Source organism: Ambystoma mexicanum, chromosome 9 (genome assembly GCF_040938575.1).
Source record: "Ambystoma mexicanum isolate Mex_15411 chromosome 9, UKY_AmexF1_1, whole genome shotgun sequence".
Classification (NCBI taxonomy): Eukaryota; Metazoa; Chordata; class Amphibia; order Caudata; family Ambystomatidae; genus Ambystoma; species Ambystoma mexicanum.
The window spans coordinates 241,931,017-241,954,657 of NC_090931.1; the positions used below are offsets into that span (position 1 = coordinate 241,931,017).

General features: G+C 46.5%; 1 protein-coding gene across 2 annotated transcripts in view; it reads right to left on the reverse strand.

Moving 5' to 3' along the window:
* SIAE (sialic acid acetylesterase) overlaps positions 1–23,641 on the reverse strand; it is a 468,035-nt gene that overhangs the window by 267,385 nt on the left and 177,009 nt on the right. For both annotated transcript variants that reach the window (XM_069614537.1, XM_069614538.1), the window contains exon 3: positions 12,649–12,824. In XM_069614537.1, coding sequence (XP_069470638.1) covers positions 12,649–12,824 — 176 coding nt within the window. The remainder of the gene's footprint in view (positions 1–12,648; positions 12,825–23,641) is intronic.

Here is a 23,641-nt window from a genome sequence, read left to right on the forward strand (position 1 = left end):
AGTGTCATTTGAATTAATTGCAGGGGACACTCCACTACCACACTAGAACAAGAGTAACCATCACTCCACATGGTGATCTTACGTTAACTGACTAAGAGATGTTGGAATACTCAGCCACTTCTACTAAAAGAAAATTAATTCACGACTAGTCGGCATTATAATGTATATGAAAGTATTTTTTTGAATGGTATAGAAGACTTTGTTGCTCCTGAAGAAGAGATATTAACTCTCGAAACGCGTTGAGCTTTTTATTGAATTTTTTGTAATTTCTATGTTTTGAATTTGATTGTGAAGAAATCATTGTGTATTAAAATGATGGTATGAAGTATATGTTTGAGAACAATACATACACATGAAACCAAACCATGACTATTGTTTCTTAAATTGTGAATCGTATGCATGTATTAATAGTAACTAATGAACCAATTAAGTATTCAATGAACTAATTAACCTTTTTGACAGGACGTCATTGCCAGTGTTTATAGGTGTGCAGGGGGCGGGAGTGCTCATAGATTATAGGTTCTCCATCTGCTTTAGGGTTAGGGTTGCCTCTCCTCTCTGTTCAGACTTGAAGAATCCTTGCAATACGACTTAGGACAAATCTGAGTTGGTCTGGCTTCTGACGGCCATCTGGGGAGGAGGATAAGGGTTCTCTGTGCGCAGATGATCTCCTGGTACATACACTACACTGAAGGAGATTAGTGGGCTCAAGGTGAACTGGCAGAAATCGATTATTTTTCCAATACAAGAGGGACATAGGGCTATCCCCCAGAGTATCCCGTATCAGGTATCGAGCACTGAGTTCCAATACTTTGGCATACGAGTGGCAGTTGAGCATAAAACCTTTCTACCCACGAACCTCCAACCTATCACAGATAGGTTAATTCAGCATGTGACACGCTGGAAATCCCCTCCACTCACTACTTGAGAAAGCTGCCTTGTTTAAAATGTTAAAATGTTAATTTTGCCCAGATAGCTGTATATATACACACACTCGAGAATGCCCCGCTCCCCATCTCCAAAGTGGAATTTGACAAAATGGATTCTAGTCTCAAGAAATTGTTGTGGGGTGGAGGTCAACCTCGTATTGCACTAACTGCACTACAATGCTTGGTGTGGGAGGGGGCAGAGGATTACCCCACATACCGCAGGATTATTGGGCTGGACAACTAGCAACAGCAAATGACTGGATAACGGGCATCCCCTACTTCCACATATCAAAGACGGATGTACGGATTGCTTCCTATTCAAATCCTGTACAGTGGACTAGGGAAACCATATGATACACCATATAACTCACGTATAGTCAGACACACATTGGTGCCTAGGGCGGAGGGACAAGATGGCCTTAAGCCAACCCCTGTGATATAATGTACATATGCCTGAAATGAATAAGAGTGGCCGCTTCAGGGTATAGGAGAGGTGCAGGATTTTAATTTGGTCAGATGTGGTGAAGGAGGTAGACTTGCTTCCTTTGAAGATTTACAAGTTGTGTTTGTACTCCTTGATGCTGAACGGTATTGCCACATGCAGCTCTCTCGTTCTCTCGGTACTCAATTCCAGTCCCTACAGAATGGATATCCCACTATGCTCTCCCCTAGAGGTGAGCCTCCTCCCGGAGCATATTAGCACTAAAGTCACATCCACTTTGTACCAGGTCATTCCCACTTTTGGGATTAAGGAGCTGTCCAACCAAGATGGGAAAGGGATATAGGCTTCTTTGATTCTGAGGAATAGGTTGAGGCTCTGATGTTTCCGAGGGAGAGTGGGATCTCAACCAGACGACGCCTAATGCAGCTGAAAATACCCCACAGAGTGTATTACACCCAAACCGCACTGTTTAAATGGGGGCGCGCTGATCATGTTCAGTACTTAAGATGTGGAGAGGCGGAGGGTACTTTCCTTGCCATGATATGGGACTGTGCTCATATCCTTTAATTCTAGAGGAAATGTCTTGATACACTGAATACTGTTTTGGGAATTCTATGACAACACTGGAGGCGAGCATTATGCTTCAACTTCTTTAATTTACCACTTTTCAGCAGTTTCAACAAACTCCAAACCATAACAAAACACTGAAAACAGTCTGAACAGACTTTTCTTCCTTTTGAACTACAATCCCCATAGTCTCTGTAGTTCATCTCACTCCTTGCTCAGCTATGACCACATCCTGTCCCTGAGCTCTTCCTCTTCTTTTACTGCTCTTCAAGCAGATAAGTACTATCCTAGTTATCCTCCTACTGTTTGGGGAATGAAGATAGTTTATGCATATAGTGTTTGATATGGTTATTTACATGTGGTTTAATATGTGCAGGCAGTTAGTATAGCAGCGGTGCAGAGCGTTAGGATTAGAAGCTTCAGAGAAGCGTAGGAACTGTTCTGAGTGGCGCCAGCCTGACGACCATGCCGACTGCTCATTCGAGCGAGCGGGCGGCCCCTCGACGCGTCCGCCCCATGCCGCACTCTCGGCACGCTCGGAGTGGCTGGCCGGCAAAGAGGGGGCTCCACGGAGCAGTACACAGAGTCGAAATCCCGGCCCCTCCACTACGGAGGTGAAGCAGCGGGACTTCGAGCACCGGGAGCAGCCCCCTCCTTTCGAGAGGCGGGTCCGGCAGCGCTCGAGCGCGACTGAGCCAGAGGACCCCTCCGTTGCAGGGGCAGGGCCAGAGGAACTTCCTGGCTTCCGCGTTCACCATTACAAAGCGAAGCGGAGAGGGATACATACGAGTGCCGGGCCCGGCAGTGATTAGTGATTAAAGGCCGCATCAGCGGCAATCTAGTTAACGATCCCCGAGCAGAAGCTCGAGACTTTATACGCGCCGAGGCGCAGAGCAGCAGCTGACGGCGGCCAGGACGATACGGCCTCACACAGCTGCCAGAGTCTTGGAGCTGAGATTCTCAGCGATCCGTATGCCCAGAGAGGCTACATGAAGAACGCCCATATCGGGCATATCTGATATTATTACAAGTCCAGCACAGCCACTTTTAAAAAAAAATTAAAAAATAAAATAAAGGGGATTTATTCATTTCAAGTCCCTAAGCATCTAGAGGAACAGGGCGTGCAGTGACACCCTCACGGGTACTTTCAGGCACACAGCACCCAGTCATAATGTCGGAATTCGAATGGAGCGAAGAGGAGCAGCTTTCAGATCTCGCTGCCAGCTTTAAAGAGGTGCTAGGGAGTTCTCTCATAGATGTAGTGGCGCAAGGAGTTAGACCCCTTCAAGAAATGATGGAGTCTCTAGAGGCCTTGCTGATTCAGCCCTTAGACAGTGCCGGACGAAAAGGACGCACACCCACAGAAACCTTGGAAGCAGGGTCATTGGGGAGTACTAAAGCCCGAAAGAGGAAAGCTCCTCTAGACCCCCATGGCCCTTCGGATGGGGCGGGAAATAAGGCCCTGGAGGTCGTCAACGCTTTCGCTAAGCTCAGAGAGGCTTATTTGCGGCATCTGACGGTGCCAGACCTCAAGACCCCCTCTCCAGGGGAAGAAGGTGATGGAGAAGAGAACCCAGGCTCGGAAGAAGAGCCAGAGGATAGGGATACTCCCTCCCAAGATGAGGAGGAACACAATGAAGAGGAGAATCCCGTGCCCAGCAGAGGCAAGAAGCTTTGCAAGAAGAAGCACCTCTAAGAAGAGGAGGAAGGGATGTTTGATCCGGATAGCATAAGGAATCCGAGGTCCTCTGACTGGCAGCCCTCACCACGAGTGGCGCAGTATATGACCAAAAGACTGAGAAAAGCGCTGGACAAAGAAGTCCGCCAGAGACTTCGGGCGGAGTGCCCGAGGCCGGATCTTCCAGGAAGAGTGGCTGAAACACCAGAGCTAGACCCCAAAATGTTAACTTTCGTATCGAAGACGAATAAAAACCCCAGGAAGGGTATTGATAGATCTTGGAGGAGTTGCCAGGAGAAAGAGTTAGATCTAGCTGGTCCACTGGCGAAGATCATGGATCTAGCAGAGAGAGCTAGGGATACAGGGGAAGAAGTGGACCCTGACACCCTGGCAGGCTGGGCGCAGAGAGTAGTATGCCTCGTGGGGAATGCAAACTGTGCCATCGCCTCAGAACGTCGGAGAGGACTGTTATTGAAGATCGACGAGAAGCTCAGTGATCTAGTCTCTTACGAAGCCGGAGAGGCAGCACAAGGACTCCTATTCGGAGAGACTTTCGGCAAAGAGTTGCGTTGCTTTGTAGGCACCTACACGTCTTTGGAGAAAGCCCAGGCCTCCATCCGGACGGTTTTTCCCAACTGAGTTTTTGGAGGGACCAGTCGCTACAGAGGTCGCTCGACTGGTCGCAACCGGGGTGGACGAAGACCCCAGAATCCCAGAGCCCAATACTGGGAGAATAGGCAGCAAGGCTCCTTCTTCCCGACCAGAGGACGTTTCCCAAGAGGTCGCAGAGGAAGAGGAGCGGGCCGTGGACAAGGATTCACGCAAGGTGAGAGCAGCGTATTATCCTCCAGTAGGGGGGGGGGGAGAACTGGCATGTTCTGGAAGAACTGGCACGAGTTCTCCAGCGATGCCTGGCTATTGCAAACGATTCTGGGTATGCGGTTAGAGTTCGTGCAACTGCCCGTGCAAAGGCGCAGACCTCACCAGCAGCGCTTAGAGCGCACAGAGCAGAAGCTGCTAGATCAGGAGTTAGGTCAGCTAGCTGTAAAGAACGCCATAGAAAGATGTCCGAGGGGCCCCAAATTCGTAAGCAATATGTTTCTGGTGCACAGAAAAGAGAAGGTGCGCCCAGTTATAAACTTGAAGGAGTTGAACGGGTGGATAATCTACCGGCATTTCAAGATGGAGGGTATCCATCAACTCAGAGACTCGCTCAGGGAGAAAGATTGGCTGACGAGATTGGATTTGAAGGATGCCTACCTGACGATCCCAGTAGCAGAAGAGTTCAGGCCTTTCCTAGCTTTTCTCTGGAGAAGACAGCTTTGGCAGTTCAAGACCATGCCCTTCGGGCATGCCTCAGCACCTTGGGCTTTCACCAAGGTAATGAAGCTGGTAGCGGCGGCAATAAGAGAGAAAGGGATAAGATTGATCATTTATCTAGACGATCTACTGCTCCTAGCCGAGGATCCAGAGACCCTCAAGTACCAGACAAGGTGGGTCCAGGAGCTTCCCTGGGATTCCTAGCTTCCCTGGGATTCCTAGTGAACATAGAGAAGTCAGACACCGAACCCGCGCAAAGACTGGACTTTCTAGGCTTCGTCCTAGATACCAGAAAAGCGACGCTCGAGCTTCCAGCCCTGAAGATTCGCAACATCAAGAGAGAGCTGAGAGGGTGTCTACAAAGACAAGTAGTGTCCCACCAAACGTTAGCGAGGATCGTAGGCTTGTTAGCAGCCTCTATCCAGGCCATATTTCCAGGGCCATTGCACTATCGGGCACTGCAGAGATTGAAGATAAGACATCTGCAACAAGGTCTAGGATACCACCAATTAGTGAAGTTAGATCAGGAATCCAGGACAGAACTGGAATGGTGGTTGAAGAATATGGACGCCTGGAATGGACGTGCCATTTTCGGAGACAGACCGGATCTGATTATAGAATCAGACGCCAGCCGCCTGGGCTGGGGAGCGCGGTGCGGAGACCTGCAGACAGGAGGGAAGTGGAGCGAGGAAGAGCTCCGCTTGCACATAAACTGCCTAGAATTAATGGCAGGATCCTTCGCGATCAGAGCCTTCACGAAAGGAAGGATGAGATTGTGCATTCTATTGAAAATGGACAACATATCGTCAGTGCGGTACATAAACCACCTAGGCGGCACCAAATCCAGAATGCTAGCCGAGCTAGCGAAGGACTTTTGGCACTTCTGTCTGCAGTCAGAAACGTCGGTCACAGCAGAGTACCTCCCCGGGACGCTGAACACAGTAGCGGACTGGAACTCTCGATACCTCACGGATTCCAGCGATTGGAGGCTGGATCCAGCAGTCTTTCTGAAGATGACCGAGATCTGGGGGCCAGTACACATAGACATGTTCGCATCCCGGTTGAACACTCAGAAAGCAGAATACTTCAGCTGGAGACTGGACCCGGGGGCTCAAGGGACGGATGCGTTCCTGCAAGAGTGGAGCAGGGGCCCGCATTACACCTTTCCCCCGTTCATGATGTTGAACAGAGTGTTAGCGAAGTGTCGGAGGGAGACGGCGGAATTACTATTAGTAGCGCCGTGCTGGAAGTCGCAAGTGTGGTTCCCGACGCTCATGGAGCTAGTAGTGGATTACCCGAGGCTACTCCCAGAAGGAGAGCACCTGCTCACGGACCCAGCTGGGTCGTATCACCCTCTGAGAGTGAGGGGGACTCTCCCGCTCATTGCGTGCAGGATATCAGGAGACGCTGGGCATTGCCAGACATTTCGGCTCAGGCTGCGCAGCTTATTGCTGAATCCTGGGCCCCGTCCACAAGAAGGAGCTACGACGCGGCTTGAGCCAAGTGGACTAGTTGGTGCAGAGGGAGAGGTGCTCATCCCGTTTCTGCACCTGTTGTGATGATTCTGAACTTTTTAGCTCAACTATTGCAAGGGGGTAAAGCGTTCCGCACCATGGGAGTATATAGGTCCGCTATATCCGCGGGACATCTCCCTATCGAAGGGGTGCCAGCGGGGGAGCACCCGGCAGTAGTTAGGCTTACTAGAGAAGCCAAGTTTACAGTACCCCCAGAGGCTCGATATAAGACAGTCTGGGATGTGCTGTCTGTTCTTAATCTGTTGGAAAGTTGGCCAGGCAACAGATAATTGTCACTGAAACAACTATCTGAGAAATTAGCGATGCTACTTTGCCTAGTTTCTTGTAAACGCGTGTCAGACGTGAGAGCCCTGGAAGGAGATAGGAAGTCATTCGGACCCGAGGGCGTAACCTTTACAATAGTGGGGAGAACTAAGACGGGGACATCCTCAGTGCACGATCCATATTTTCCAAGTTGACCTAAATGGTCTGTGGCGAGCTGCGTAAAGGAGTACGAGAGCAGGATGGTGGAATATAGAGCAGCAAGTGCTAAGCAATTGCTTATAGCGCGCAGGAAGCCTTACAAAGGTGTATCCACAGCAACTATCGCAAGATGGGTTAAAGAAATTATGCACGCAGCAGGCATAAACGTGGGAAAGTATGGGGCGCACTCAGTGCGCAGAGCTATGGCAACTAAGGCTTTTAAGACAGGGGTATCTCTTAAGAGATATTATGCTAGCGGAAGATTGGTCAAATGATAGAACTTTTAAAGAATTTTATTTCAAGCGACCGAGAGTTTAGCGGTCGCTGTGTTGGGAAGCTTTGAACAAGCATAATGCTCGCCTCCAGTCTTGACATAGAATGAAGATTACCCCTGCTAGCTGCGCAGGGAGTATTCATTCTATTAAAGACTAGGAGGCGAGCATTAAATTCCCACCCCAGTGATGTATTGAACATGATATTGATTGATTGTATATGTTAAGAATATGATGGTATCGTCAATACATGGACACCAATTCAACATTGCCCAGGTTTAAATACGCTTCATTCAGGATTCATTCAGGATTCCCCCATTGGAACAAAGGCCTCATACATTTAACTGTAACTCTGCCAGTAGAGCCATTCATGCAAATTGATGCACCATAATAAATATACAACACTTCTGCCTGAAGTAGAAAATGCATTGGTTCAGCTATACTGTCTGTATTCCACAGCTTTTTAAAGGAGCTTCAACCAACATACTCAATGTCTCCCATTGCTTCTGCTGACCAAAATGAAGGCAACCCCCTTTACTTCTCCTGGAAGACTTCCCTTCACGTACTGAGTCTACCTTCACTTTGCCAGACATTTACTTTGTCACACATCTACTTCTCTATGGCTTTACTTTGTCTGCATCTTCACAGGCAATTCATGGTGGTTAAGGTTAGCTAAAAGGTTAGGGTTGGGGTAAGAAGATACAGGGTGTAGAATATGGGGTAAAAAAAGAAGGGGGGTTCACCCCTGTAATGACAAGGTAATGCTAGGGGCAGTGAAAGACAGGAGGAGTAAAGGTATGGAGAAGTAAACGTATGGTACAGTGAATGCAGGGGAAGTAAAGGCATACATCCCAAAAGGTGATGGGCTACATCATAAAGTCACCAGTCACACCTTAGCTTTTAAAGCAATCCCAGATTCTTCAACACTTTCTCGGAACAGTCCTCCCTTCTCAGATATATAGGTACAAAACTACCACTCTCTTTACAATCTTTCACACAGCCAACTTTGTAAATACAACCAAGATATTCCCAGCCCCAGGCCTCGTTGCCATGGTAACCTAGCTCTCCTGATCTGAGCTGCCTCGCCCTGCAACCTAGCTCTCCTGATCTGAGCTGCCTCGCCCTGCAAACACTTGACGCAGTCTCCATAAAACAAAACAGGCAATAACATAAGCCTGGAAGTGTTTAGTGCGGGGGAAGAGGCATGCAGGTGACAAGTGAGAGTGGTGACAATTATGACAGTAATGACAATGTCAGGAATGAGGAGGCCAAACAGGATGTGAGGTGGAACAACTTTGGCCACAAGCGTTATTGTACTACAAGCCATGGTGCAAAAGAAAACCAACCATAAACAACATCATAAGAAAATAACACAAATATATATTTTGGGGACAGAGGGATCAGGTGAGCGGGGGGCCCTACTCCCACGTAGGGCCAACTTCAGGCTGATCCCTGCCGCCATTCATACACAAAGCTTTTAACTTTCGGTGGACCCAGCGTGTGAGCTGTGTCTGGTGTAGTTGGTGGACCCAGTGTGTGAGCTGTGTCTGTTCTCTCTTTCTTGGCTTTGAAGCTGAACTTTCTCTGCATTCTTTTTGTCTTTACTATGCAAGGTGGAGAGGTATGTGCCGTTCATCAACCTTTGAGCGCTTTTGCACGCTTTGAGGCATGTGCATACCTCATTATTGCTCTGGTGTCCCACTTGTGATGTGGCCCCCTGAGGGGCATTAGTAATATTTTCTCCTCAGAGGTGGATTCTGGAGCATTGGCTTGCCTTTCCTTGATCTCTTTGTGATGCGGCCTGTGAGCCTGTTCCACTGTGTTTAGGCATCTGTTTTAGCTCGCTCTGACCCACTTGTGATATGGCCCCTGGTGAGGTGCTATTACTTTTCATCCTCAGAGGTGGGTTATTGAGCTTCCATTTGAATCCAACCTGATCTGGGTTTGGGGCTTAAGCCCGTCCATGCTCTCAGTGTGGAGTGATGGAGGAGGTGCAGGGGGGCATCTTGCCTTCCCCCCGTTGCCGAGTGCCCTTCTTTTATTTTTAAGGCATTCCTTTGGCGTTCTCTTAGCTCATGATCGACTTGTGCTTGAACCCCCTATGCGTGGTTATTGCATGTTTCTCCTTGGGGGTGGGTTCTTTGAGCCTTTGTATTTGTATATTATTATTATTTTGACAATTTATTGAATGCGTTTTAGCCTTTGTGTATACCTATTTGGTGTTTAAATTGGCGTTCTCTGTGCTCATGATCCAATTGTGTTTGAACCCCCTATGCGTTGTTATTGCATTGTTTTTCTCAGGGGCAGGTTCTTTGAGCCTGGGTTTTAACAATCAAATTCTCTTTCCCTTGAATGTGTTTAAAACAATTCTTGCCACTTGCTTTTGTATATTGTTATTATTTGACAATTTTTTAAGGCGTTTTAGCCTTTGTTTATACTTATTTGGGTTTTTTAAACTTTTCCTAACCTATCTGTGAAACTTTTGGCTATTATTGAGGATCTACCTGGCCCCTGCTAGTGTGGTTCCTTATGGCTGTTGCGGGGTGGGAGGGAGGTTTTTAGTTGATGGGAGCAGGATTGGGAAACCTGCTGGGTGCCTGGCAGTAGAGAGGCACAGACAGAGGGGCTACCTTGCCCTCCCTCGTTACAGGCGGATTTTGGACTGAGGGCAAAGTAGCTCCTCTTTGATCATCAAAGGCCCCTTTTCTCCACGTCCACCTGGATGAAAGGGGGGCCTTTGATGTGAGGTGTCAGGGGCAGGGACTACATTTTGTCACCTGCTCCTGACACCTCCCTTCCCTGGTGGGTGCCCAGGAGTCTGGGTCCCCATTGTTTTGGGGACTTGGCCGCCCGCCCTAGCACCCGCATGCATAGTGGGGCAGCCCCGACCGGACCCACCTCCCAGTTTATGCCCTTGGGCCTCCCATGCGGGAGGGCCCATGTTTAAACAAGTCTCTATCCACACCTCAATGCTAAATATGCTCTTCACTTTAAGAAATGCCATAATGTGCCTATTCTGAATCCGAATGCACCGCCCTGAACCAACAAAGGATGTCGCCCATAAACCAAACTGCTGCATTTTACACCAGTGCGCAGCCCCCAAGGACACCAGTAAACTTTACAAAGCAAGTGAAAATCAGCTGCAAGCCACCAACCCCCGCCCCCCCCCCTCCCCCCGACCCAGCACCACTGTCACCGGCACAAAGATCTGGCAAAATTCCCAACAGGCTCCTTCCTCGTCTGGTTACAGTGCAACAATGACCGCAGCAGGATCAAGGTCAGGGCAGCAAAGGCGAAGAGAACTCGAGGGCGGCTCTCGAAGGCTCCAGACGGCGGTGTAGGCACAGTGGAGACAATCAAGCAGGATGAGAACTATGCCCACCTCGTCACCCAGGGCTCTATTTAAGGCCCCAGGATTGGCGTTGCTGTGCACCCCCCCCCCCCCTGCCGTGCCCAAGCCCGTGAAACCACCCCACTGGCCCCCGAATGGGGGACCGGTTCCAACAGGCATCCGTCTGCCCCTTCTCCCTTGGCCCCCCCTTTGCCCGCCCAACCCGGTGGCCCCATAATGGCAGGGTTTCGCCTTTGTAGTCTTAAAATACTCCATTCCCCTTATCTGCTTTATGTCTCAGCCAAACCTTCCTGCATATGTCCCGCTTTATGTCTGAACCAAACCTCCTGTGCATATTGCAACTGCAGAAGCAATAGGCCATATGATGAATACGACCTGTTAATTTAATATGTAACCCGTTAAATGCATTTGTATGTCCACCTGTACTAGCACACTGTGTATGTCTTTTTGTTCATTCAAAGCCTTGAGAAAGTTCCGGGCGTGCAATACACGTCGTTTCCCACCGCCGCAAACAAAAATAAAAAGTGATCAACAATATTGCGATTGGTTTGAAGTTATTAATTGGCTCATGAAAATGATCCTATTTCAACAAACTGGTTCGACAGAAAGTACAAAAAAAGTACATGGAGCGTTAAGCCGCCACTCGGCTGGATACAAGCTCTCTCTCAATTACACTTTGCGAGAGGTGTGAGCAGACATTTTATCACCTGGCTGAACTTGCTCTGCAGGTCCTACAACAATATATATTTCGCAATCATACCTTGAACAGGCACAATTCTGCTCTTTCGTTTTTCTTTTCCATTATTGTGATATACACCAATGGCCGTCTGAAGGTGTGTGGGGGCCCATTTGAACATGATGTTTGGGGGGCCCCCTTCGTTACGTGTGGTAAAACAATCTGAGGCAACAATAGGGTGCTTAAATTATAGACACAAAGGAATGCAGCAAGGAGTTAATGGGAGCAGGTAATTGACGTGACAGGCAGCCAGCAGGATGCTGAAAATGTGTCTATTACAAATCTATTAATCGCTCTCTCTGCAAGGCTCCAATGTTGACTAACTAGAGTAAAAAAAAGACAATGGGGTTGAGGTAGGAGTGACAGCCTGAAGGCACCTGCAAATTGCAGTGCGAGTTTACGAAGATGATGATGTGCCATAAGACTGCCAAAATGAGGGCAGCTTCTTGGAGGCCCCTCTGAGGCTCGGGGCCCATGTCAACTGAAAAGGTTGAAAGGCAATGATTCCATCCCTGTATGCACCAAACTGATCTTGGGTGTGCAATGTTATTCTAATGATTTAGCCCATGTCTCTTCGCAAGCATTTCTCATAGCTGTCATCGCTTTGCATCAGTTCAGAAGACTCCTTCGTTTTTAAAATACAGAACCAAGAATATGTCAATAGACTCACTGAAAAGGGCTCTTTGATTCATGAATAAATGCACAGGGTGGCAACTCAGCCGTTCCACCTCAAAAACGAGAAGTAGACATGTTTAAAAACTCTAGTGGCCCAGGCTCTAAACTTCACATGTAGAATGCCATAATGGCAACGATGCTGGCGCCCCAAAGAGACTAACCATGAATTGTCAGCTAAGCACTTGGTCCCATTGCTAATCATCAGTACTAAGAGGCCAGGGGCAGATCTAGCCAGTCCTGGAAGTGATCATTGTTCCAAGTGTATTATTGACTAATATTCAAGGATTAGTGCATCATACGCGAAGCCACCTGCGATGCTGTACCACCACGTTTCTCTCTGCTGCGTTCCCTCCTCGCCCTTCTCCTTAAATGCTATACTCTATGCTGTTTAGCATGCAGCACGTTAGAATACCCTAGTATGTCCATACATAACTAAATAAATAAATAACTAGTGACCCCCCCCCCAGCTACATGATTATAGCCAACATAAAGTGACATTTCTCTTCGTCTGAACACATTTGCTCTTCAGACCTTTGAGGTGATTCAGGGCAGGTTGCTTGATAAAAATACTAGCTTTGGCCAGAAGATCCCCATTGTGCTCACAATAAATAAAATAAGTTGTGCTCTACCATCACCAGGGTAAGAAAACATGTACTTATTTCTGTAAACGTGTGAAGTACCTGTAGCACCGTCATCTCCATGTTACTTTGGCCACCACAAAGCCAAACATCTCCAAAGAAGATATCCTCTATTGTGATACTTGTGATTTCCCCCATGAAGTTCTGCTCTGCATGTATTCTATAGGGCCCGCCATGCTCCACAGGGTCCAGTGCCGCTTTCCAGATCCCTAGGTTTCCTGAGAAAAGAACAAGAGAAAATGATGGTACTACGACAACTCTCAGCAGATAACGTCATGCAAAACAGAACTTGCGTAAAATGTATAGCAAAGAGGATATCTAGTTCCAGCAGGCCTATTCAGAATGCACAAAAGCCTGGACTCAGGGAGGATGGTTTACACGCTGAGATCGATACAGAAATCAACCAAATTGGGTGGAAGCAACAGGTCCATGATCAAATCAAAAGAAAACTTCAAATATCTCACACTAGTTCCAATATCATCTCACCTGACTGAGGCACTTCAGGATTCCCAGAGGCTCATGAGCCCTGGAAAGTCATTCAGTCCATTGCAGACTTCGGGAAGGGTTCCTGAATCCAGTTGTCAGTAATTGAAACTGCTCATTCAGGACGATATGGTGCCATGGATGGTGGTCTCTGCTTACAAAACCCTCCTCCGCTGAGATTCAAGGTAGGTTTCCTCCCTCTTCAAACTGGAGGACCCCACCCTCTCTCTTGTCACAATGGCTAGTTATCTTCTGACCTCTTTGCCTAGGTTTCTTTCGTCTTCCAACTTTTTGCTCCTGTATAGGTCCGACATGGCTTGCTGCAACATTCCTGTTCTGTCTAAGGGATTGCTCCATACTTCACATTAGTTCCTCTCTTCAGCATCTCCTCCTCGGGTCTCATTCCATCCTCATGCTCTTCCCTCTGTCACTTCCTCCACAAATCATATTCCCTCCTCCTCTCGTTGCCACCATCTCTACTGGTATTCACCCCGTTGCCTCTTTTTACAACCGTATCCTTACCCTTCTCCTCTCCTGCTTTTAGCACCTCCTCAACGATCCTTGTACCACTCTCCAACTCTCACCAACCATCTGCCACAATCTTTATTTATTTATTTATTTTTACAGAGCTGAAAACCCGAAGGCATCCGGGTGCACAATTACACGGTAAGACAAACACAAAACTAACGGGACAGGAGCATTGTAATAGGGCTGGGCAGTCTACGGTCTTCTGATTCAGATGAAAAGGAGCGTTTGTAAAGATTTACGGAAGGGCTTTATATTTGTTTTAAGATGAATGTTCAGTGCAAGGGAGTTCCATAGTTGTGCTGCTAAGATAGGAACAGACTTACTAAGGCCATTTGCGTGTTTGATTCTGGGGCAGCCGATCAATGCCTTATTAGAAGTGTTTAGTGTTCTTCAGGGCTCGTATCTAGTCAGGTGGGTTTTTAGGTACACAGGTGCATTCCCATATAGGCATTGATGGACAAAGGTGGCTGCCTTAAACTGTACTCGTGCCAAGACTGGTAGCCAATGCAAAGCCCTTCTGATAGACGAGATGTGCTCTCGTTTGGCGATCCCTTTGGTGATGCGGATGGTGTCATTTTGAAGGATATGGAGTTTTTGTAGAGCACTTTTATTAGCGCCTATCAGTAGGGCATTGCAGTAGTCTATACAGGAGTGTAAGACAGCCCTCCCTATCGTAGGACAATTTGTCTCAGAGAGGAGAGGTTTGATGTTTTAGCAATCTGAGATGGTGTTGGCAGTTTCTGGAGATCTGATTCACATGTGTCTCAGCCCTAAGGGAATATTCAAGGTACATACCTAGGGTCTGGTGCGCTCTTTGATTTTAAAGCTGGAGTAGTTGTGGTTTAATTTCTCCCTGACAGAAGGGGATCCAAAAATCATCAATTCAGGCTTTCCTCCATTCAGGCACATCCAGTTCTCACTCATCCATCTTTCAAATCGTACTGTACCCAAGTGGTCCCACAGCACTGAAGTCCATCTGCAGTGGTGTCACCCTGGGCCCCTGCGGGGGTGAACCAGACCCTGGTTCGTGGAAACAGGTAGCAGTGAGGGAGAGATGGAAACACAGAAGAAGAAAGACATACAACTGGCAAAAGAGAACACAATGAAATAGGAAGGTAGGAGAAGGGGAATGGGATTTTAGAATTAGGAGCGCTTCATATGAAGCACCGATGGAGAAAGGAGGTAGTTAAGCCCTCTTCTGAAGTTTTGAACATTTTTGGCGAATGGCATGCTCCAATACCTTCCCAGGCCGATTCAGATAGTGTCAGTGCAAGTATGTGTGATAGCGCAACTCCTGTAGAATACTGGCTTCACACAGATGGCAAAAATTAAACATCCAGTCGGCAGGGAGTGGAGAGAGAAAAGAAAGGTGCCAAGGACAAATACACAACCACTCCATCCAGGAACTAACCTCTGGTGCATATACGAGCTGCAGGTTATATTACGGAAAAAGACGCCAGCTATACTACCCTCATGCCCAAAAGCAAAGGGAAGGTACCAGCTCTGCGTCAAAGAAATCCCCCAAAGAAACACAGACAATAGTATTAAAAAAAATGTTGACCCCCCGCCCCCACCCTCCCTGTACGCCACCACAAACAGAAGGCGAGGAAGCTTCCAACAAGCAACAGCAAGCTAGTGGGCAAACCCTGAAGACGACAATGAAGAAAGACTTTCAATCCTGTTTCAAAGAACTTAAAGATCAATTCATGGAGACCTTCCAGACACAATTTTCCATTATAAAATTAGAATTGACGCAATCATTACAGGAAGTGAAGGTCGATGTTGCTAAATTAGATGAGAGGGTAGAGACTGTGGAAAGAGCAATACAAGATATGTCGGACGACACAAGAAACAATGACAAAGCTCTGGAATATCTCTCTCGACTATCTCACAATTTAGAAATTCAATGAGAGGACCTGGAGAAACGCTCCCGCAGATCCAACATACAGATCAAAAATTTTGTAGACTCGGTAGAGGACAATGACGTAAAATCTACTGCACAACAAATGTTTGCAGACATCCTTGCGGCGGAGAAGGAGGAGGAGGAAATGGTCAATTTTGAATGGTCAATATTGATCGGATCCACAGGGTCGCTCTGAAACAAGCAGAACCAGGCACGTGACCAAGAGATGTGTTGGTGGCAATTACCTCTTACACTCAGAAGGACGCTATATTAAGAGCAGCAAGTACATCAGGCTAGATAAACATTAATGGTTCGGGAGTGCAATTGTACCAAGACCTGGCTCAATCAATGTTAAACAAAAAGGGAGCCATGGGCGCGGTAGTACTATTCCTTGCGCAAAAACAAATCAGACAAAAATGGACATTTCCTTTGGACTTATTATTCAAATGGGAGGACTGGCAGCACCGAATTATGACCAGCAATGAAGGAATACATATTCTGCACATACCGAAGGACAAAGATGAATCTTTTGGTAGCATGGAAAGGCAGAATGGCAGAAAAAAAAAATACAGGAAACCTTGGGAATGGAGATTGACGACAAAAGAGGGTAGAAGGATCCGATTGCTTCCTCACTTTGCACCTTGGAACCCAGTCAAGGTCTTGCAGAAGACTTTAAAGGTAGGAGACCCTATCTGGGAAAGCCGCCCATAGTTGAAAATGGAAAAGGCATACACTTTTGAATAAGCCAGTGGCCTCAGGGACCACGAGGCAGTGGTCGACTGGTTGGAATCAGAAAGTGGGGTTTAGAACTCCCCACTAAGTATCTCTGGCAGTAATTGGGGGCCAATGTCATTGGGCACGTCACCCGGAGGATCATAGGAACTTTTGTCCTCCCCAGGGAACGGGGGGAAAAGTTGGGGGAAGGATGGGTAGGGGAGTTGGATTATGTTGTGTTGTGAGGTTGGGGGGGCAAAGATCTGGAATGGTCACATAAACTGGAGGGAAGGAGGGCACAATTATCAACAAAGCAGGGGGGGAAAAGGTTGATGAAGAGCGAGGTAAATGTAGTACAATGAAGACAATTATAATCTTGTCCCACAATGTTAGGGGCATGAACTCTCCGGTAAAAAAGAAGAACATAGAGGGATCTATAAGGGGAGTGAAACTGTAAATTTTGATGTTTCAAGAAACACATGTTAGGAAAAATGACAAAGGGAAGCTTAGGGTGAGGGGATACCCCCATTTGTACCAAGCTAATGCGGAGTCAAAAAAGCTGGGGTTCTCATAGCAATTAGTGATAAGCTGGCTGTAAAGGTACATGGGAGCAAGGTAGACCCAGCAACACATTCACTTATACTCAATGTAATTATAGGAACCCAGAGGTACACACTGGTTAACATATATTCTCCAAACAAAGGCCAAGATGGCTTTTTGAGGGGAGTCTGGTCGCAACTCGAGAACTTTGCAAAGGGAGAAATTATACTGGTAGGAGATTTTAATGTGGCATGTATCCCTCAAATAGACAGGAGCTCACAGGCTATACAACACAGACCATGATGTCTGCAGAGCGATAAAGGGTAAGACTGAAGGTTTCACTTACTATTCCCACGTCATATTTCTCCATGTCAAGGATAGACTATACATGGGTTTCGACTCAGATAGTAGGAAAGGTGAAAGGGGTGGATCTGAGAAGTATCTCCCTCTCGGATCACGTGCCATTAACAATGCAGATAGAGATGGGGGGTGTACCCGTGGGAGTTTGGAAGTGGCAATTTCCATAAAATCTGATGTAGGACCCGATTTTAGCCACTACGATAAAGGAAACAATTAGCACCTAGCTTGCAGAAAATGACACCCAAGTAATGGCACCTGAATGGGTATGGGATGCATTGAAGGCAGTGTTGAGGGGACATTTAATAGCGATGAAGGCAAATCGAGACAGGCAAAGGAGACGATGAGAGAAGGAACTAGAAGCCAAAATATGAGAAATCTTGGCAGAAATAACAATAAGGTCCCTCTAGAAGTCTACAAAGGGCATTTAAACATGCTCAAGGCCAGTTAGAAACACACTGCACTAAATACGCGGAAAAAGTGTTACTCTTCACAAAACATTTCTAGAGGAAAGCAAACAAGGCTGATAAAATTAGTTCCCATACAATATTGAAGCCAAAAAATAATTATTGGGGCTATAAAACTACCAATGAAGGAATCCTGGGGGTTGTCAGCGATTATTAGACAAAATTATACACCTCCCATAACCCCGAAAGGGAAAAGTCAGGAGACATATTTTAATAGGGCCTGCCTACCGACTATCACACAGGGGAAGAGGGATAGGCTTGAAGAGGAAATATGTGTGGAAGAGGCAATCAAGGCGATACAATCCCTACCATAAAATAAAGCCCCTGGCCCAGTTGGATACCCGGTGAGTTTTTATAAACTAGATTGTGACGTCCTAGCACCACGTCTTGCCAAATTGTTTAACTCATTCAGAACGAAGGATATGAATGAAGCGAAACTGGTGGTATTCCCCAAGACGGATAAAGACCAGTTGTCCTAGAGTTCTTATAGACCAATAGCATTGATCAACATCGATGCCAAAATATACACTTAAATCTTAGCTACCAGAATAGCAGACCTCTTGCGGAAATTGATAGGATTAAATCAGTTGGGATTTATTACACAAAAGACAGACACATGATAACACTTGTAGGGTGTGCCACCTGCTGGAAAAAACGTCAATAACACATGTACCAGCGCTTCTAGTTTCATTAGACGCAGAGAAAGTGTTTGACAGGGTTCAATGGCCCTTCCGATTTAGAAACACAGAATGTATGGGATTTGGTGAGGGGTTCCTTCGTATGGTGCGGGACAACTATTATTCCCCATAGATGAGAATAGCAGTTAATGGAACACTCTCAGGTAGCATAGCAATAAAATGGAGAACCAAACAAGGGTGCCCCTTGTCCCCATTAGTGTATGCCATAACCCTGGGAACCCTTGTGGGTTAGAATGCGAGACTCGGGACAGATTTGAGGCATTACAATTGGCAGGGTTGAAACATAAAACGATTGCATTTGCAGACAACATGCTCATATTGATTACTGAACCGTAAACATCAATGCCAGCACTGATGGCCGAATTTGGGTCTGTTTGCGGACTAAAAATATATAATTCGGAAATGTTGAACTTGTCAGTTAATCTGGAGATGGTCGAACACTTACGGATTCCAACCCAACTATCACTGGCAGAGAAAGGCATACAATATTTGGGCGTTGTTCTTACAAAAACGCTTGAACAACTATACAGAGCGAACTATCTGCAATTACTAGCTAAGGTGAAAAAGGACTTGCTAGAATGGAATCGACTTGCAGTATCCTGGTTGGGGAGAATGATGGTTATTGAACTGGTACTCTTTCCCAGAATATTGTATTTCCAAGCCCTTCCGATTGGTGTCCCTAAAATATTCTTTAGCACTCTCACAAAAGTTATATCAGCCTACATTTGGCAAAACAAAGTGGCTAGAATAGCCATGACCACCCTTAGGGCGCCAAGAAATCGTGGCGGTTTGGGCCTCCCTCTTTTTCATACATATTATGAAGCGGCACAGCTGCTAGTTATTAAGGAGTGGTTTGCGGGAGGGTGGAGGATATGGATAAATCAAGACAGGGAGGTTGCAGAAACACCCCTTTCACGACTACTTTGGCAAAATCGGGACCACAGACCCCCCAATGTTAAAATCAGTAAAATAGTGGGCCTAGTGACAGACGTGTGGGACAAAGTCATTAAAGGAGGTACTCCCTGTTTCTCCCGATATTTCAAAACCCAGAATTCCCCCAGGGATGGAATCAGGAGCCTTTAGAGCATGGACGGAGGCAGGGTGTCTGAAAATACGAGATATGGTCCATGGCCACACCTCAACATTTGAAAACTGTAAGAGAGACCTGGGACTGGCTGGGAGAGGGAGATAGATACAGCTATACCCAAATATGACATTGGCTGAACAGCACAGAGATAAAGCAGGCAGCTACGCGACCACCTCCTTCGAGAAAAATATTACTACCCAAACCGGTTTGAGGAAACTCATTTTAAATGTATATAGATTATTGCATGAGGGTGTGACAATAGTACAATGGAAGTATGTTAAGCAATGGGAATCTACACTAAATAATACCACAGCAAGGGAACACTGGGAACATCTTTGGAGGGCAATACCCAAACTCACCCGTTCCATTCAAACAAGGGAAATGTGGTACAAGATAATGTCCCAATGGCACTACACTCCGGAACGACGACACCTAATGTACCCAACAGCGTCAATTCTATGTTGGAGAGGGTGTGGGGGTAAAGGAGACTGGAGACATATATGGTGGGACTGCCCAAAAATAAGACCGTTCTGGGAAGGGATCTAGGAACAAATAAATCAGATATTCCCAAACATTGGATCTAAAGATCTAGGGGGTCTAGCTTTGTGGGCAGTGGGATCCGAAACAGAAAACTCTCCAAAAGACAATTACGCAGTTTCATGCATTTACTTATAGCAGCGTGGCTTGTAGTCACCCACAAATGGAAACAAAAACAAGGCCATACGAACTTAAGACTGGCTACAGAAAGTTTGGAACTTTACAGCACTGGAATGGGCTACCCACGTGGCACAAAGAGACCAAGCCACCTTCAGACGTAACTGGGAGGATGTGTTAAGATACAATCAAAGTGACTATATGCTCCAATTGTGCCCTTACAAAATACGAATTTTGGATATTATGTGACCGCTTACAGAATTCAATAACTGAACCAACAAAGGACCTCCTGGGGGGGAAGAGAGTGGAGAGGGGGGTGTGGGGGGGGACATTGGATTTTATGTTTTTCTTATTCCGTTGTGAAAATCAATAAAAACTATTAAAAAGAAAAAGAAAATATCCCAGCATCCATCCCATGGCGCACAGGTTATTTATCTATTAACAATGCTCTGCCCAGAGGCGTTGCTGCAGGGGTTGGGGGGGCCGAGGGGGATATAGCCCCTGATCTTTTGGTTGTAGCCCCGTATAGAAGCTCAGGAGCTACCACCAAAAGGCTATTTAGCCCTCCGTCTCGACAGTCCCGACATTAGCGCAGCCCCAGATCTTTTCCAGACCTAGCAACTCCCCTGGCTCTGCCTTAGATAGACCATGGCAGATGCCCTCATCCATCACAAATCTCACCTCCCCAACAGGACTCACAAGAAGCGTGGGCATTTGTGTGACAAAAAAACATTTGTCCCGCAACTGGATTCCTCCTTCCCCTGCTCTCAATGGCTTGTTTTGAAGGTTGGGCGACAGCCGTTGAATAAAAGGAGGGCTATAATGCTCCTATGGTGCATTTCCCTGAAATCAAATATTCTGGCCAGTTTCAGACCGATATTCATTCTTGCCACTCTAAGAAGGCAAATTGGTTGTTCAGCTTCATTTTGATCCAACCCAACTGCCTCTCCCGGTTCAGGTCGTTCTGAGATCAGAGCATGGGACGGAGACAGCACTCAAATCGCATTTTGGACAACATGGTATTGAGCACAAATGCTGGGAATATCTGACTATTGGTACCTCAGAACATTGACACTTGATATTAATTTCATATGATTTCTGTTAAGTGCTGCATTGTTTTCTCCAGAGTGTAACCAATTCACATCTGTTCTGGGGGACAGATTCATTAAAAATAGGAGAATGCCAGTCTCCTTGATATAGGGCGGAGAGCTAGTACCTCAGAGGTCCCGTACAGACAAATGTGTTTTCCACTTTTTCCAAAGATACTTGGAGTACGAGTCCCTCCCTTCCCCAACGCAATCCCAACTTGGGATTGTTTTGCTCGCTACATCCCCTCACACCAGATAATGTGGGGGAGCTTTGACAAACGTCCAAGGCTCCCATTCGATCAGATCTGCACAAGTTACCCAGGATTCTTCTGATAAGTGCGTCTTTTTAGTCCACAGGTACATAATACGAGCTTGCGTTTGCAGATGTCAACCAGATTTGAAATATACCATCAGCTTTTTCAATCATCGAAAATCAAAGGCCCAAAACCATTTCAGAGAAATGGGTCTTCCAACAGGCAGAGGCGTTGCCATGATTGTGTAGCAAATGGGGCCTGATGCTAATGTAGTTGGGACCACTGCACTGAGAAAAATATCTGTAAATACCCACACAGCGCTGCTGAGTGGGCATTTACAGATTTTGGGTGGGCCTTGCCCCTCAGGCCCTACCCTGCCTACGCCTCTGCCAACAGGTCAATTACCCAAGTTGTGTAATCAGTAAAAGGAAACATCCATATCCAAACTGCCTGCTCATATCGATCAGCCTGTGTGTTTTACATACTAATTTGCAAGACAGTGGCGAGCTGGGAGGACAAAACAGTCTAGATAATAAAAGCGTAGTGACAAACTGGATAGAAGCGGCAGCATAAAATGTGTAAGAAACACTTTGGCAAGCCTCTGCGTAAGGGAGAGTAGGCGGGCAGAAGGAGGAAGCAAAAGATGTGGCAGAATTGCAAGGAAGACGGGTGGGTGATACTAAGAGATAGAGTATACGGACTGACAAATGGTGGTTAGTGAGTACAAAAAAGACTGTGGCCAAAGCTTGCGGACGTAGCATTGACTGACTGTCTCTGGGAAAGACCTTGTTTAAGAACCGGTTCAACAAGAACTGTATAAGACAAGTACTTCAGGTGGACCTGAAGGGAGGGTGTATATGAGACTGGGATGTCAGAGGGCAGGACTTGTAGGGTGACATATACACACATATTTATTTTTTATTTTTATAATGCGCTATTCGCCCATAGGCCTCAGAGCGTATATATATATATTATATATATCCCATCCTATATGGCAATATTAAACCTAATGTACAAGCACCATTGGAATATCTGCCAGCCAATCAATAAGAAAGGAAAGTGACCCGATGCTGGCAATCTACGCCAATGTCCCCTGCTCCACTGCTTTGAACTGCAGGTTGCCCTCTTGATTCCCTGCTCCTGCCATACTCTGAGTCTTGCTCCCGGCCAGTGTTTGCTTCAGCAAGTGTATATCCAGAGGTGTTCGGGTTGTTCCAGGATCAGCCTCAATGTCTCCTGTCGCCCCTTCCCCTATGGTGCCCTTCCAGGAATTAGCTGTTCGCATCGCAGCCCGTTTCTTCACATCCCATCTTAACCATGAGCATTATATGTAGCTAGGGGTGGGATTAGTTCTTTAGAAATATGGGGCTGGAGGGGTAGTGTGGGGTGTCTTCCCCGGCCTCTCCTCCCGTCCCCTATCCTCCCGCCCCCAAGGAAAAATGTGCTAAACAGGTTTACGGTGAAATGGATTTCGATTAAATCCCTGCAATGAAATAACATAGATCTGCCCTTCCAAGCTTCCCTGCTGCCTTTTTATTCTTCTGGTTCAGTACCATCACACCCAGCTCTTGCCAAGAGATAATGGCCTAATGGCTGTAGTTTGAGAGTTTTCTTGCACCCATAGCCCTGGGCTGCTAGCTAATTACCGGCCAGGAAAGCCACTGTGAGACCACCATTATCATCTCATTAAAACTCGAGAATTAATCTCATCAGTCAAAACTGATCAATGTGAAATGTAACATGAATTACAGAAGCTTGAGAATACTGTTTAAATTAGATGATGTTTAAATGATAAACTTGAAAACACTCATCACTAACAGTTGAAAAGAAAATCGAGTTAAACTATAAGCCAACCTCATGTAGAGAGCAAAGCCTTTTAAGTATGAAAAGGAAACAACTCAACTTCAGGAAGAAATACAGAAGGAGATGTGGTAGAACGGTAAACATGATTTAATATTTTCAGAGTATGAAGTGTCAGTACAACAGCTCACTGATAGATGCACAGAAGGGTCCACTCACAAAGAATACCTGTGCATATTTTGGAAATGACTGAAAATTGGCTGATTTTAGGGAGTACGTTATCCCATAATATTGCCAATTCACGAAATATATGGTTGTACCTGCCTGGATACCGGCTGCAAAACACTCATCATTTTGGGGGATGTGGCATAACAGAATAGATTTTCTATCTTTGCAGTGGAAAGGGGGTGATTTATTTCAAGGATGATTAAAAGTTTGAAAGAGCAATCAAGACTAAAGGAA